General features: G+C 49.4%; 1 protein-coding gene across 9 annotated transcripts in view; it reads right to left on the bottom strand.

Annotated features, from left to right (window-relative positions):
- The window catches only part of TSPOAP1 (TSPO associated protein 1), a 71,284-nt gene that overhangs the window by 12,306 nt on the left and 43,154 nt on the right, over nucleotides 1-15,824 (bottom strand). For 4 of the 9 annotated variants that reach the window (XM_087751745.1, XM_087751739.1, XM_087751748.1 and 1 more), the window contains 12 exons: nucleotides 14,848-15,663; nucleotides 14,139-14,290; nucleotides 12,488-13,081; nucleotides 10,328-10,630; nucleotides 9,852-10,031; nucleotides 5,498-6,625; nucleotides 4,762-4,888; nucleotides 4,452-4,603; nucleotides 4,096-4,264; nucleotides 1,983-2,054; nucleotides 1,570-1,608; nucleotides 428-531 (listed from right to left, as the gene is read on the bottom strand). In XM_087751745.1, coding sequence (XP_087607871.1) covers nucleotides 428-531; nucleotides 1,570-1,608; nucleotides 1,983-2,054; nucleotides 4,096-4,264; nucleotides 4,452-4,603; nucleotides 4,762-4,888; nucleotides 5,498-6,625; nucleotides 9,852-10,031; nucleotides 10,328-10,630; nucleotides 12,488-13,081; nucleotides 14,139-14,290; nucleotides 14,848-15,663 — 3,836 coding nt within the window. The remainder of the gene's footprint in view (nucleotides 1-427; nucleotides 532-1,569; nucleotides 1,609-1,982; nucleotides 2,055-4,095; nucleotides 4,265-4,451; nucleotides 4,604-4,761; nucleotides 4,889-5,497; nucleotides 6,626-9,851; nucleotides 10,032-10,327; nucleotides 10,631-12,487; nucleotides 13,082-14,138; nucleotides 14,291-14,847; nucleotides 15,664-15,824) is intronic. The other 5 variants (XM_087751740.1, XM_087751746.1, XM_087751747.1 and 2 more) reach the window with 5 other exon arrangements.

Below are 15,824 nucleotides of genomic sequence, written 5' to 3' on the forward strand. Positions count from 1 at the left end.
GCATGAGAGAACATATCAGCAAACTACATTTTATGACTTCAGCCAACCCCTTTTAGCAGTTGTATTGCCAAGCCATAATCGTCTTGGTTTTGACCAAAGCGCTAAGTGTCATCATAGAATCACAGAATCGTCAAGGTTGGAAAAGACCCTTAAGATCATCGAGTCCAACCGTTAACCTGTCACTGCCAAGTCCACCACTAAACCACGTCCTCGAGCACCACATCTACCCGTCCTTTAAATAACTCCAGGGATGGAGACTCAACCACTTCCCTGGGCAGCCAGTTCCAATGCTTGACCACCCTTTCGGTGAAGAAGTTTTTCCTAATATCTAACCTAAACTTGCCCTGGCGCAGCTTGAGTGTCTTGGGATAGAAGAAAAAAGAGAGGAAAAAGAAGCCTGTACGAGGAGTGAGCAGGTGGTTGTTACCTCTGCGTCTGCATTTGGAGAGCTCTCCTTAGGGTTATAGTCGAAGACAGCCACCATACTTCGAGGAGTCAGCAGTTCAGCTTCAAAGTCCTGATGCTTCTGGCCTGCAGGACAAAAATAAAGCAAAATATCCTCAGCTGGAAGTTCTAAGACAGAATCCCAAATCACAGCAACTCCTTCACTGTTCTTGGAATGGACTGAGCAAAAAGAATACTGGGGGAAATGGAAAGGAAATTGAATGGGAGAGAGATCTTAGAGGCCCCAGGTAAAGCAGCTTTCTGATCTTCTCTATCACCTCACAAGCACAGAACCGGGGACATCTCCCCATTCCAGCACCCTGGGGTCCTGTCTATATATACAGGAATGTTTTATTTTATATTTTCTATTTATACACACACACATACACACACACACAGAGGACAGCAGTCTCTTCACAGTGTCTCGAACGGACATTTCTCCTCCCTCCACGCAATGCTCTGCTATCGAGCTACAGAATTTATCCTCCAAGTGCCAGGGGAACAGCAAGGGCCCTGGACAGCATCGACGGGCAGCCCAGCCACAGCAGCCCAGAGCTCAGCACAAAGGGAAGGGCAGGCCTCATCGTCCAGGGAACACACTGCATTCTCACAACCACCTGCCTGCTCAGCCCTATTACTTACAGACCTGCTCCGAGTCTACAAAAGCAAAGTCTGGCATCACAAAACCCACACACGTCCTTCATCTTACGGATTTAATCGCTGTTTCAGGTCAACACTGGATGGGCTAGCAAGGGGTTTGCAGGCTTGGCCTCTCTGGACATCGACAGATGACTGTGCACCTAAGCAGAGCGAGCACCCCCTCAAGGGACCACCTTGGATTTTAAGGACTGCGGCATCAGATGAGTAAGAGATTTCCCTGCTCCTCTAAAGCACAACCATGCATGCCCGCCACCTTCAAACACCCCCTGTTTAGCCAAAGACCACTGCACCCACTACTAAATAAAAGAACTAAAACTCTTCTTTCCGGAGAATAACCATTTTCCTACAGTGCTCTGAAGGAGCGCTACAGGGTCTTGCATTGGCCCTTGACCGCAAAATGTGCCTGTATTACGATCATGCAAATGTACCAACCCTCTTCTCATAGTAAGAAAGAGCAATTCTCACCTGGATGAGACTTGTACTTCTCCTGTTTATCCAGCCCTGCTGAGGGAAGAAAACGTCTCATCAGCGAGAGTTCATCTTCCAACAGTGACCGCATGACACAACTGACAAACAACAACAAGAAGAACAGAGACCAAGGCAGCAAACACCAGAAGCAAACCGTTCATGCAACTCAAAGTCTACGCCAGTAACCGTGACTCAGGGACGTAACAGGAAGCAGAGGTCAAGCTCCAAAACTATAAAAGACATCACTGTGGTTAAAAACTTAACACCAGCACAGGGATGGGCTCTCTTTCCACTTCCTAGCAGTCGTACAGAGACAAACATCTGAGGGTCCTGGAAGCAAGTAGTAAAAATTCAATGCAGTCCGTAATCCTATCACAAAAATCAAAGAGGAAGCAGTGGGTGACACAGACCTTTCTTGGAGCGTCTGGGTTTTGGAGGAGGGACGGTTTGGCGGCGTGGAGGTGGAGAAAATGTGCCATTTCCTTAATAAAAATCAAAAAAAAAGCAAATAAATAGACAAGAGAAACAGACAGTGAATGGAAAGTGAAAAGCATCTTGAAGAGTGAACAAGCAACAGCGCAGCATGACATGCTTCCCCTGGGAAGCAGACACCGTGACTTGTAGGGGCAAAGCCCAAATCTCCGTTTCTCGTATGTGGAGTCAGATGAGGCATGATCCACATCCCGAATACACACAGAAATCCACACCGTATTTATGCCCATCAGCCATACCACAGTACATATCAGACAAACCACTTTGCTGCATTTTCTCTTTCAGAAGCAGCGTCATAAGGATAAAATAAAACCATTAACACCTGAAAAATGCCAGGTGAGGTGAACTCCATCAATTCACTCAGGTGGGAAGGGATTTGGGAGGACTCTAGCTAAAGCTTCTGCACCGAGCAGGGTCACTACTAGATGAGTCCCCAGACGAGCCTGCAGAAGGAGCTCCCAGACCAACCCCTCCGAGGCACTTTCTTAGTTACGAGGCTGTAATATGGGTTTATGGCAGTAGGAAAACAACAGAAGTACAGACGGCCTGGCTGCCCAAGGAAACAGGGTTTAGTCTCTGCACGCACGTGTGATGCGTGTCCTTTTCACTACCAATGCCCTCCCGAAGACTTTCAAACCCACTACATTTCATGCAGTCTCAGAGCTACTAACTTAATTCTTCTGAGAGTACGCCGCGGGGCAGGGGACAGAGAGCTTTGTATATCCACATAGGGACAAAGGCCACCACGGGCATCTAGCCATCTCTGGGCACCGGAGAATCCATGCAGGAGAAACATGATGACTGTCCCAAGTGTGAAAAAGGCCTTACCCAAATCTCTCATCTCCCTAGACATGAGAGAGGCCAAAGGACACAAACCTACCAAAAAAAAAAAAAAATCACACAGTGAAAGCAACAGCCTCCTTCAGCCCCTGTGCTCCTCAGGACCAGCCTTCCAGAGACCCGCATTTCGGAGCTGGGCACTGTCAGCCCCTTGGCCTCTAGGGCTGGATCCTGGTCTCACTGCAGAGAAATGGAAACAAGCTTGATCCTTCTTTTTCCTTTTTTTTTTTTTTTCTGTTTTTCCTCCACTGCCCGTGAGAGGCAGTGGAACCGCTCAGGGTTTACCTTTGCCATCAGACCCACGCTTGTGCTGTTTTACCCTGCTGAGCTGGTGAGGAAACAGCGGCCAGGCAAAACAAGAATGTGCTCTTGTTTTAACAAGTGGAGCAGGTCAAACAATCGCCATTGTTAGCAGAGAGCACACCGAGAGGAGCAGGATGAGAGACGGAGAGTATAAGGGACTGGCACTGGGACACCAATATGGTGATGACAGTCTTGGGGCAGCTCACAACAACGGAACTGCAGCCTAGCTCAGCCCGAGCTGTGATGGCTGCCCAACCCAGGGAAGGTTCCTCTCCTCTCTCTGAGTACACGAGCGGGAAGAAACAGGGAAGTCTCTGCAGTGCATAAAGCACTGAACCACGTACTTCGGGGAGTGAGTATGGAGGAGCCCCAGGACCAGGTCTGCTCATGCCCTTCCTTCCCCTTCCCCACGAGTCTCTCCCCATCCTCCTCCATTCCCAATTCACAGATTCTCTCACCCAAGAGCAGGGTCACCCCTATGGGTTCCATTACAGACTCGCAAAACAAAGGAGAGAACACAGAACTGAAAACTCTTGTTCACATCCTTCAGCTGCTCTTCAAACTTTTTTGTTTCCCCTTCTCTGGCGAGGATCAGCCTCGCTCACACTGTGCTGAGTTCACAGACACGACGCCTCGAGCACGGCCTTGCGCAGCGCTGTGCGGCAGCAGAGTCAGGTACGAACGGAGATCTCAGCACACCTGCCTCCCTCATCCATCGAGACCTCCCTGCTCGCTACTCCAACAGCCGCTAAACAAGCCTTCCGATCCTGGGGACCAGCTGGTGGGCTAGGCTGGCCACACAGCTTGACAGCATGACTGAGCTTTGCACATTTCAGCAAAGAAACACGCTGACACTAGCACAGCACGCACATAGAGGAGATACAGTACCTATGCTCTCCATCGGTGTGTCGGCAGGCAGGAACCCTTGCTTTAGGAGCTGCTTCTTGATTTCATTATTCTCCACCTGGACTTCTGATACCATGTTGCAGGGAATGTACCCCTCCCTTCCTGCACATTCACCCCTGTAAAAGCCATCAGCATCCTTGTCTCCCCATACCTGCAAGGGAAAAGACAGGCCAGAGACTGTTTATGCTACAGGGACTGAGATGCACAGAGAAAGGAGAAAGGGAGGCTAAGGAAACTCCCAAGATGAAGGAGTGTCTGCCTCCCAAGGTTTATGCTGTCCCTGGAACATCAGATGGATCCATACAGAGTAGGAGATGTTCGCTAAGGTGTGCTCTTACTTTCAGGATCTGTCCCTCCTTAAATGGGAGCTCCTCTTCTGCTGCGTCAGGGTTAGGAGACATAGAAACGGGATCGTAGTCAAAGAGAGCCACAAATATTCTAATGCCATCATCTTTAACAGAGGTTTCTGAAGCGGTGCTCCGTGGAGGACCTGTGTGCAGACAGGGGACACACCAGAGAGATAACATCAGCATCATTCCCCTGCCGGAGCCCTGCATGGCTCAAATACTGCCTACTAGCCTCATCCCTGCCATTTCCAATAGCCTCCCTCTTGCCTGCTGCCCACCTCTCTCCCCCTTGGCCGCTCACCTGGACTAGAGAGCAAAGGTTTCTGCATTTGGCTTCTTCTTACGCTCTTGTTCCCTCTTCTGCTGGGAGCCTGCCAGGCGGCTGCGCCAGGCAGCTCCTGGCCCCTAGGATCTTTGCTACCGGCCGCCTGCAACAGGAACCACCAGAGAGTTAGTAGCAGCCTCCGCCTTCCGACTCGCGTGAACAGCGCTCAGCCCAAACGCACTCCACAAAGAGCAGTGCATCCAAATGCAACATTCCTCTTCAGGGACACTCTAGAGCTGAAAATACCAAGGGAGTCGGAAAACAGAACTAAGTACAGGCAGGCTCCCTGCCAGGCACCAGTGACGATCCCCTTGGTGAGCATGAGGACGCAGGAAAGGGCATTTCGAGGGGAGGCAATGACATTACAGTCATCATCTACACAAAGCTTTCACAAATCGGCTTATTTCACCACGGATTTTCATTTGGGTCCCACAGCCTCCTGCCGTGGGGAGGAAGACCCAGTGCGAAAAGGAATACTGCATCGGTGACACTCGGTCAGTTAGCAGGAAAAGCAGAAGCAGCTAATACAAGAAAAGCCACGGAGCAGCACAGAACTACAGAATCTCTCAGATATTCTTCCAGACAATCCTAGAGGAGGGTCCTTTCTCTGGACAACACTGAACAAAGCAAGATACAGGCAGGCCAAGGAAGCAGAGGGAAGCTAACGCCACTGCAAGCTGCTTCAAAGCCAGAATAGGAAAAGTCACCCAACCCTTTTGTGCAAGGAGGTGCTATGTATCCCCTTCGAAGGATGTTCGAGCCTCCTTCTCCAGCCAGGTGACTTACAGTCCCGCTCCCAGCCCTGCTCCTCAGAACTGCTCTCACATCTCAGTGCTTCCTTCTCCCGGCAGAAGAATCGCAGGTGCCGGCTCGGAGACCCAGCCCACTCCATACCCTGTTCTTCCATCATCTCCAGTCTGGTCAGGTCCCTTCTGCCATCCGTGTGGGCAACCTCAGACTGACTGGAGCAATCACTCCAGTCCCCCTGACAGCTCTGGGACCTTTCTGGCCACAGCCTGCTCTCAGGGGGGGATGCACAGGTCGAATCCTGATCATCTTCGGAGTCGTATTCAATGTCTATTTCCAGGCTCCTGGGGCTGGAGCAGTGTGTTGCCATCACAGCAGGTTCTGCAAACCCTGAAACCACTGCTTTCGTGTGGTTTTTTCGTAAGGTGCCTTGTCTGGCACGACTGTACATATCAAACCCCTCCTTACCACCAACACTGCTCACAATGTTCAGCTCTTCCCTGAGGCTAGGAGCTCTGTATAACCCGCTTCCCATCTGGCTGCAGTTGCCCAGCAGGCGACTGCAGTGCTCTGTTAAATCATTCTGTCTCTTCCTACCCATCTCAGGCCGACTCCGGATCTTCTCTCGATAATTATTTCCCTTCTTCTTGCTCCAAGTGGGACTTGCCCCAGTCCCAGACTTCGGATCGTTCTCCTGGTAGCCCCAGTTCCAGTTTGCCTTCTTCTGACTCCAGGCTGGCTGGACAAAGGCAGGATTCACATGGTCAGCGTCCGCTCTGCTCTCCTTAACATGATGCTCCTCCCACAGAGTCCGAGAGGACAGATCCGTGGAGGTATTGCTCCCATCTGCCTTCAGAAACGGCTCCTTGATGTCGAGTGCCTTCTCTGTCCTTCCTGAATGGTAGGTAAGCTTTTCCAAGGAGTCTTGAGGCTCTGCCTTTTCCTCCATAACACACTTCTCATCCTCATCTTCATCCTCATCCTCAGTCACTTCAGGGATGCTAAACAATTTCTTGCTGTGGTTCTTCTGAAGCGGGAGCTCTAGTATCCTCTCCAGAATCTCCTCATCGCTGTCAGTATCACAAAGATCCATCTGTACCCAGCCCCCGAGAAAAGCCACAGCCAGGACAAGCAAAGGAAAAAAGAGAGGAAATAAACATTAAAAAGGAGGCAAAGTTACAGCTGATTCCCTCCCAGCACAGCAGTATGGAGCGGCAACTGTGGTCTGCAGCGAAGCAAGGGTAGGAAGCAAAAGAGAGCAATGGGTCTTCTGGCAAAAGACAATCAGATGAACTAGCGATGCAGCGGAAAGCGAGAAAGGCCAATGCATGGAAGAGCTCCCTCCCAGCCTCTGCCCCTACACACACAACTATCTGCAGCACCTTTCATCCTGCCCACTTGATTCCCCACAGCTTCAGCATCCCCAGTCTGCGATGACGGGGTAGGAGAGGCACAGTTCCTCCACGGCTGGTCGCTGCACGTTAGAGCTGACTGGGTTCCTCCCTCCGCAGGGATGAGTCTCACAGCCCGCGCTCACCCAAGGACCCCACAGCCCTCCCTTACCTCTCCGTCCTTGCACTGGAACAGAAGTGACCCTGTGCAGCAAGACACCCCTTGGAGATGTTGCTGCTATGGGAGGCCCTTCCCTAGGCCCTTCCCATCATCTGTCAAGGTCCAGCTCTACAGTAGGTACTGTCTGCAAATCCAGGTGAACAGAGTTGCCAAAAATACACATGAAAACCCTTTACCTCAAAGGGGGCGCACAGACTTGCATTTCACTTGCAGCTGGGTAAGAGCCTACCAGGTTACATAAAACTTTTGGGAAAATGCTGCTGTATTTTAAAATTTGTCTTGGACCAACTGTAGAATTTATGGTTTGTCACTTCCTACATTTATACTAAAATAGAAAGGTAGAACCCAAGGTGCATAGTGTAATTTAGGTTGGACGATACCTCTGGAGGTCTCTTGTTCAACTTCCCTGACAATTTATATCATGGCATGTTGTAAAAACACTTACAAATAGTTTACAAAGCATATGTAGCTATTGATGAGTTACGCTACAGGCATGAGCAGGCCTGTTCAGAGATAATTAAAAACTGAACCACAGTGGGGAAAAAAAAGGCAGTTGTAAGCTGCCTATTGATTATTCCAACCTCCATAACTTTTTCCAAGCAAAAGCTGGTCTTGAATTATATACAGCATTGGTCGAAGGGGCCTCCAGAGGTCTCCAGTTCAGTCTCCTGATTGCAGCAGGACTGTTGCCAACAGTAAATCAATGTCTTTGCTTAGCTGAGGCTTGAAAACAAAGAACGGGGATCCCTCACCTCTCTGCGGACCTGTCCCAAGGCTGCACCACCCTCCTGGGAAAGAAGTTTGTACTCATCTCCAACATGAACCTCCCAAACAGCAACTCTCACCTCAGAGACTGCTGCCTCTTTTTATATCATCTGCCACGAACAAGATGACTTCGGCTCTCTCACCCTTTTAACCATCCTTCCAACAGTTGTAGGCAGCTACAAGATCTCCTGCTCGCCTCCTCTTTGCCAGACCAAACAAGCTCAGCTTCCTCAAACTCTCTTTACAGGACGTGCACTCTAGGCTCCTACCTTGTTAGCACCAATTAAGAATATGCAGAATTTATAAAGGCAACCATAAAGTAAGTCCAGTAAGACTTATTTTAGCTGTTTACAAAGTTGTGGCTTTTGAGATTTAATATAATAAATGGTTTGAGAAATTAAACAACTTATTTGAGGTTAAACATTTTAAAAGCAGCACCCTTCCATTCTTTCATCCCGCAAATCCTGAAAGAGTTGGCTGAGGAGTCTTGAGATAACCCAAAATGTTACTAAATATGCAGAATCCTAGAAAAGAGCCCTGCTGAGACCTGGCCTGCCTCAGTCGCCATCTTCCTTCACTCTACCAGGCAGTCTTGGGAGCTCCGTGCCCTAAAGCTTCCTGCCCCGGTGTCCTCTCCCCATTCAGCATCTTGTCATGCTCACACTCTCAACTTGTCGCTGCCAGAACAGAAAACAATCACTTCATCAGGTCAAGAAGCACCAGTTTGCTCCATTCAACAGGATGTGCGTGGGGTTTCGGTGTTTCTTTTTCAGAAAAAAACCCAAAAACATTCAGGCCAATAAAACACCCAGGAAAAAGAGACAAAGAACGGCGTTCTTGACTGTTCTGACTTCCTCTTTTCTCCTTCCAGGGAAAGTGTTTTTCTCCCATTTTTTTCCAGTGCAATCCCAACAACTGGAAGCCCTTTCAACAACTCCTTCCCAGGCAGCCCCAGCACCTCCAGCCACCGGGCTCTCCCGGGGCTCCTGGCACGCTGCTCTGCCGGTCCAGCCTCCCCGCCCGGGAAGCAGAACCCCCTTCAGAAGGAGAAAAGGAGCGACAGCAAATTTACTCCAGAATCACTACACTGTCTGCTACCGATCATTTCATGCTCACCAGACCCATCCTATCTGTGCTGCAGGCTAGCAGCCACGGATCAGCATCAACAAATTACAGATGCTCTTTGGTCACATGAAAAAAAATGAGGGTGCTTTCTTGCTATACAGGCGTATCCCATTTCCTACCAATCTTCCTAACTTCTCCATCATTCAACCTCAATGCTTTCCCTCGTGCCCATTCATCTCAACTGCCGTCATCTCTATGATTACATACCACTTTCCAGTCACACAGTTTTAAGCACGTTACCTGTCACAGATGCATTATAACGCACGAACTAGCTTTAACTGTCTGAACACAGTTCAGCTCCACCAGTATCTCCTCACTTGCAACACTTGAACTGCAAAGCCACAGCTCCGCTCCTACAAGCCATCCATTCCTACAGAGAGCACCAAGCTCTACGCAAAATAATCTGCGCTAAGTTATTCACGTTCAGGAGCGTTGGCAGGACTGAGGCCGAAATACCACATGCCTGTTCTGCCTGAGGAGGGAAGGGGGGTTGGTACAGCATCTACAGATGGGTGGACTTTACAGATTCCTGTGTGTTCACTGTTTATATCTATATTAAGAACTCCATCAATAAGATTGATTTTTAACCCTGGGTTCTAAAGTTCACATTACATTGTGTGTTTTTCCAACTAATTAAACCCTGGGTACATTCATTACGTATAAACACCCTTCCCTCTCACAAAGAGCTTGCATTTTTCCTAGCTTAAGACAACAATGGGAGTAAAAGCAGAGCAGGCGTGAACTTAGCCAAGCACTGTTGAGAGCGCTGGGCTCAGACCAGCACCTCCTCCTGTGAGCTGATGACATGGGATGGCTGCACTGGCGCTCCCCATGAGCATTACTCTGCTACGAGTTACCTTTTCCCCATTCTCCCGGGAACATGGCTCTCTCTGGTCCCATTGCTTCTCTTCCAGAGCTTCTGAAGACAGTTCGTCTTCTTCCTCCTCTTCCAAAATATCTGAAAGGTCAGAACTACGGTTGTGCTCAGCAAAAAGGGTCAGCTGTCGTCTTCCCATTTCAGACATTTTTTCTTCTTGCTGTTGAAAAGCAAAACGCATTTCCTCAGCCATCTCAGGCACTCTATTTCAGCAATAAAGGAGCTTTTTACCTTTCTCTAGTACACATACAGCTAAAGTGTGGTGGGAAATAAATTCGGCAGCACCCAATGCAGCAATTGGCACGTGTGTACACACACACAGAGACACAGAAAACTGGCAGACATATTTCATAGCCTGCAGAAGAGCAGTACTGTGTAAGATTGTAAAACCTAGGGACATCAAACACAATCCACATTCCTCCATGGGCAGAGACATTCAACCAAGGTTAAACAAACCTCTCTTTTCACTCTGGACATTTCTTTCATCACGTCCTTGCCAGGGGACAACCTCAGGAACTCCTGGCAGCTGCTTCCACCCACGCTTGCGTCTCTGAAGGTGCCCTCTGTCCCCTCAGCCTGGCTGGGGGAGGACAAAGGCTCTGGGCTCAAGCGCTTCTCCTCTGCCTCTTTCTCTCTTTCAGCATTGGGACCTTTTGGTGACTCCTCCACGGAGCATGCGTGGCAGGTCTCCATACGTATCTTCAGACTACTGTTAGAAGGGCTTTCCAGCTCTGGTGCTTTGGTTACGGATTGCTCCATCTGGCAAATAAGCCCAAAAAAGGTCATCACAAACTGTGAAACCTGGGGGAGATATCATGCAATACCTGTGCACCGGAAGGGGGCCCTTACCACCGCAAACTCTCTGACACAAACACTACGCGTTCTGCGCTGTTGGCATACGAATATTTGGGCAGGCAGTTTGCAGCTGGGAAGGTTGGCCAGCCCTGGAACAAACCTCTCCCTGCCATTAGCTCCAAGTAGACACACGGCCTTTCCACTGCTGCAGCTCTGGCCACCACACGTGGCTCGTGTAAGCCACAGAAGCGTATTGACAATAACTAGTTTTAGAGCAGCAAGAAGAGCCCAAGCTATACCACAAGGTCATTTCCCACTCTCGTCTGCCAGAGGAATGTCCTACACACCAGCTTGCAGGTTAGCTTGAGCTGGAGGTGAGGACGCTACCCCAGCGCTTCTCGGAGCTGGTAAGGGCTGTGAAGAAAAGGGGAATTAATGAAGAAGAATATACCCAGAGTACAACTGCACAGACTCGTGGTTAGGTCACCTAGTAGGATTACAGAAATTTTAAATTTTCATCTGTTTTCTATTCAGTTCAGTCTGGTGTTTAAGAAAACCTCTGGGAGATGGAGGAGTGGAACCCCAGGAACAAGGAGGGTAAGGCAGGTGGGCCTCCTTCATCAACCACTGCTTTCTTTAACCCTCGCTCTAAGATAAGGCAGCCTCCGCTGTATTCTGCAATGGAGCACAACCTAGGCAGACTTTGAAAATAGGTACAGGATCAGACCCCTAGGGAGATTTACACACTGCAGTGCCTAGTTTCTAAACGTCGCCTGGGCTCAGGCAAAAGCCAGACAGGTCTAGATCTCATGTTTAATCTGACAGCTAGGATCCTCCTGCCGTTTCTCTTTGTTGACAGCCAAGTGAAGACAGACATCTCAAGCAAGAAAGATGATTTGCATCCTGGAAGCACGCATTTTGCTCCACTGATTACGAAGCAGGCAAAGCGACCCACCCACGTGTAGCCATCTACACTAGACATCTAAACGTGGGCAAATGAATCACAACAATTGACCTGAGGTACTGTGAGCAGCAAATGACCAGGGGCTGAAGAATGATGATCGGAATTTTGCATTCAACATCTCAATTCTTCTGTGTATTTACCTGGCCTTTGGTCTTGGGCCCACACAGCTGCTGATGGTGCAGCAATTATCAGAAGTCTTCCCTGCTTTTGTCTAACTCGGAGCCTTTGCAAGCTCACACCACCATGACTGATAAAGTCATGCTGTATTTAACAGTTTGAAGCACTCCCCTGAGTCCCCGATGTCAAAGGTCAGAATGGGAAAAAGATCCTTTTTCCTGATATAATACATCACACACCACAGGACCCACTTCCCTCTTGTCACAGAGCGAGCACCTTATAGATCATTTACCTGTTTTCTTATGGGGCTCTCAGACATCCTCACCACCGTCCTAAAAAGGCCCTGAAAGGACTCATCCACCCTATGGGATTCAGGTGCAAACCCACCAGACCGGAGAAGACCCCTTCAAGTCAGAGAGCACAGCAATGCCAGACTAACACCGACATCATCAGTGGCAACGTCCTTTTCACCTTCTCTCTCTGATGAATTCTTGCTTTCCCGACTCTATTCCTGAGCTGCTTGCACACGTGCAATCAAGTGGCGAGCTTCATCTGCTCTTCCAGGTACACAACAGCAGCCAATACTCCCTGCCGGTTTGCCAACCACTGGATGATGGCCCAGAGGCAACAGTGTGCCACAGAAAGAGAAAGATGCTCAGTGGCGTTTCGTTCCAGTCCCCAAAATGATTCATTCTCCTTCCCAGCACACATGGTACTGGGCAGGAGACGTAAGCACTTACCTGCACCTCCGTCCCTTCACTCAGGCCTTGCAATTCTGCTTCCCTTGAAGGGACAGGCTCCGTGCCCTCACCGGGGAGCACTGTGCTGCCAGCTTGCTGAGGAGGCACAGTCAGGCATTTCTTGTCTCGTGCAGCATCCGATCCCTGTGGGGAAGTGCCTAAAACTTGCACCAAGGAAGCACTGGGGGAGGAGAGGTGCGGCGGTGAAGCGGCTTTCGCCGGCAGAGATCGCACTGAGCCGCTGGGGCTGGAGGAGAGATCAGTCAATTTGGCATCTGAGCTATCAGTGGGAACTTTTTGTCGAAGCAGGAGTGCAGCTGTCTGGTGCGTGGGGGGGCTGCGTGCAGGCAGAGAGCCCCTGGGTTCTCCACGGGGCAGTCTAGAGGTAAAAGTGGTAGAAACAGCAGAATCTGAAGGTGAAGAGCGGTGAGAGGCTCGCAGCAAAACCGAGGATATCTGGGCTGGAACTGAATCCACTGACTCCCCGTACAGAGACATCGTTCTCACAGAAACCTCCCGGCACACCTGGAACATCTGAAGCTGGGACAAATCCACCAGGACGCTCCCAGCTGTTGGAGAAGTAACTTCTATCGCCTGCGAGCAAAAAAACAGGGAACAATTATTTATTGTGCACAGCTCAGCCCTTCTAAGAACGACAATTCCTGAATCCAAAGTTAACTATAGACCCCAAAGCTCTTGAGAGCACGCGTGGAGAATTCTCACCCTTCGGCACAACATCAGGGAAGAATGAACAGTAAAGAGAAATTGTTACCATAACCACTTGAGAAACTCGATATTCTACAAAATACAACAATATTCTCTCCTACTCCAGGTTTTAGCTCTCCTTGTTCCCTACGCTTTAAAAGGCTATCCCTTTTGGCCTCCCTTTCGTCTGCCTTCCCAGACTCCTTTTGTAACCTGTGTAGAGGAAAAAGCATTTCTGTGATAAAAGAGCAATCATCCAACACAGCACCACTCTGCTTTGCACTGTGTTCCTTTAAACAGCTATGGCTTGCCTCTCCCATGGCCAATGGCACAACATCATCTGTGCAGAAGACCGCAGGCCACTTTTAATACAGAATATCCCTGGAGGTTCTTTACCAGTATTAGCAGTGGACCCTGGGGTGTTTGTACACCTCTCCCTTTGTCTGTCTCTTAATTTAAGAAAGGGCTGGAGAACTACACCTCACTCCTCATAGTCCAGAGACAAGCCCCAAGTGGTGGCAAGGTTTTGTGCTTGTACTTGTCCTCTGTCCGTGCCCTGTGGACTCATTGCTCATTGAGCTCCGTGTTTCCCCAAGGATCAAGCTAGTGCCTGGGTGAGACAGAGGAGGCTGACACTAATTGTCCTGTTTTGCTAGTGAAGGGTCCTGACAGGGGAACTTTCCTACCTTAGTTTTATCAAGAACACATCAAGAATCTGGAGAGATGTCTTTTTTTGGTGTGCATCAGCCAAAGCAAACAGCCCAGGCATTGTCCCTTCTCTAATATCATTCCTTTCCAGGCCAAGGACTGTCGTTGCCTCCTCATGGCATGCTTACTGCATCAAGCTTTCCAGGTCTTGAGGCTCTGCAACTGCCCGCTACCCCTGTCCCAGCCTCCAGCCACCCACCTGCTCAAACATCAGCCTTGCACAGCATCAGCACAATACCTTCTGTCCATCCGCATACACAGCATAACCGGTGACTCGAACTCCATTGGAAGATCCTTCAGCATCAATGGTGACAGGTAACCAGCTGATAACGAGGATACCTGGTGAGGGACCAGCTTCTACCTGGACATCCAAAGGAGCATCAGGTGTGCCTGCGAGAGATCAAAAAGATTTTCCTCTTGCTTACCTGACTACAGCATAAAGCTAAACTAAACTAAAGCTAAACTAAAGCTAAACTAAACCCTTTTCTCAAAGAGAAAACTCCCATGCCAGACTTGCCACTGCAGAACCGTACTAGAATAGCCAGGCTAGTCTTGGGAAACGATAGACAGAACCAGAGAAAATACAGTGCTCTTGTTCTGTGAAAGCTTTAATGCACAGAAAACAGGACTTTGCAAAAGTAGCTGAGGCCAAGATGCAGCAACCCTTCGAGCAAGGTCATGGCAAACCAGATCTTCCATGCCCTGAGAGGCATGCTGCTCAAATCAGCAAAGGGGATGTCTTCTCAGAGCAAACAAAAACAAAAGAGAGAATAGATTTTTAAAATAAAGGAAGAAAAACATTAAGACAAAACAGTGCAGCATCTCAGGCTTTGGGACCTAATAAACCTTGCTTCCCTTCGCCCCAAGGCTTCATAGCAAAGTAACGACAGAGCGTACTGCTCCAAGCACTCCATGCACAGTGGCAACGGGCACGACTGCTCTGATACCTGCTAGCGGGGTAGTGAAGTGTATCACAGCTGAGTTCTGCTCCTGCCCCTCTGGGACCTCTTCCCAAGGTGTTCTCGAGGGCCGGGCCTCCAGCTTGGCAACATACGGAGTGCTCGGCTGCAGGTTGCGGAAGGCGTACCAGTAGACCCCGGGTTTTGTTATGTCACATTCCTCCCCATTGAGATACACTGCGTGGTTGTAATTGCTGTCGCAGGGAAGCCACGAGATCTCTGCGGACGTGGCAGTGACGCTTCTGACTTTCAGCATAGTTGGTGCCACACAAAAATCTTGCCCCACAAAGAAAGTGCATCGCAGTTTATCAGAACTGCCTTGCTCTGTCACAGCCTGCACGGATACACGGTAAGCCTTTGCCTTTAAATCCAGCTTTTCAATCACCGCTTTGGTCTGAAAGCCACTCTTCACATTTTGACGTAGCTCTTCATCCACATAGATGTTGTAGCTTTGTATGTCTGGGCAGCCAGCTGGCAAAAGTGGTGGTTCCCAGCCTACAACTATGCTTCTGGCAAGCTGCTTGATCAAAGTCAGTTTTCTTGGGTAAGGCACTGCTGTATGACTAACAGGTTCCTCCTGGTCTCCTTCTGCTCTACTGGCCAATGGACTGATGCTACTCTCTTCAATGGAGAAATCACTTTTATCTCCACTGCTGGTGCTTGCACTGACAAAACTTTTCTCCTGGTATGAACTATGGGTGAGATCATTCAGCTCCGAAGGCAGAAACGTCATGAGGTCATCATCTGAAACTCGCTCAACAAAATTGGAGGGGACCAGCCCTCGCCGGCCATCCATCAGCTCCCCTAAACAAAAAACAGGAAACCTGTTACCACTGCACCTACCGTTCAGCCTTCCAACCCATCTGCGAAGACAACGTGACAACATCTACGCTAGGTCGTAACTGCACTGCAGTCAGAAGTGGAAAGAAAACCTCTGGAAGGTTATTCCTGGCAAAATTTCCCGC

This window comes from Nipponia nippon, unplaced genomic scaffold, assembly GCF_047370975.1.
Source record: "Nipponia nippon isolate SJK-2023a ecotype South Korea unplaced genomic scaffold, ASM4737097v1 scaffold_15, whole genome shotgun sequence".
Lineage (NCBI taxonomy): Eukaryota > Metazoa > Chordata > Aves > Pelecaniformes > Threskiornithidae > Nipponia > Nipponia nippon.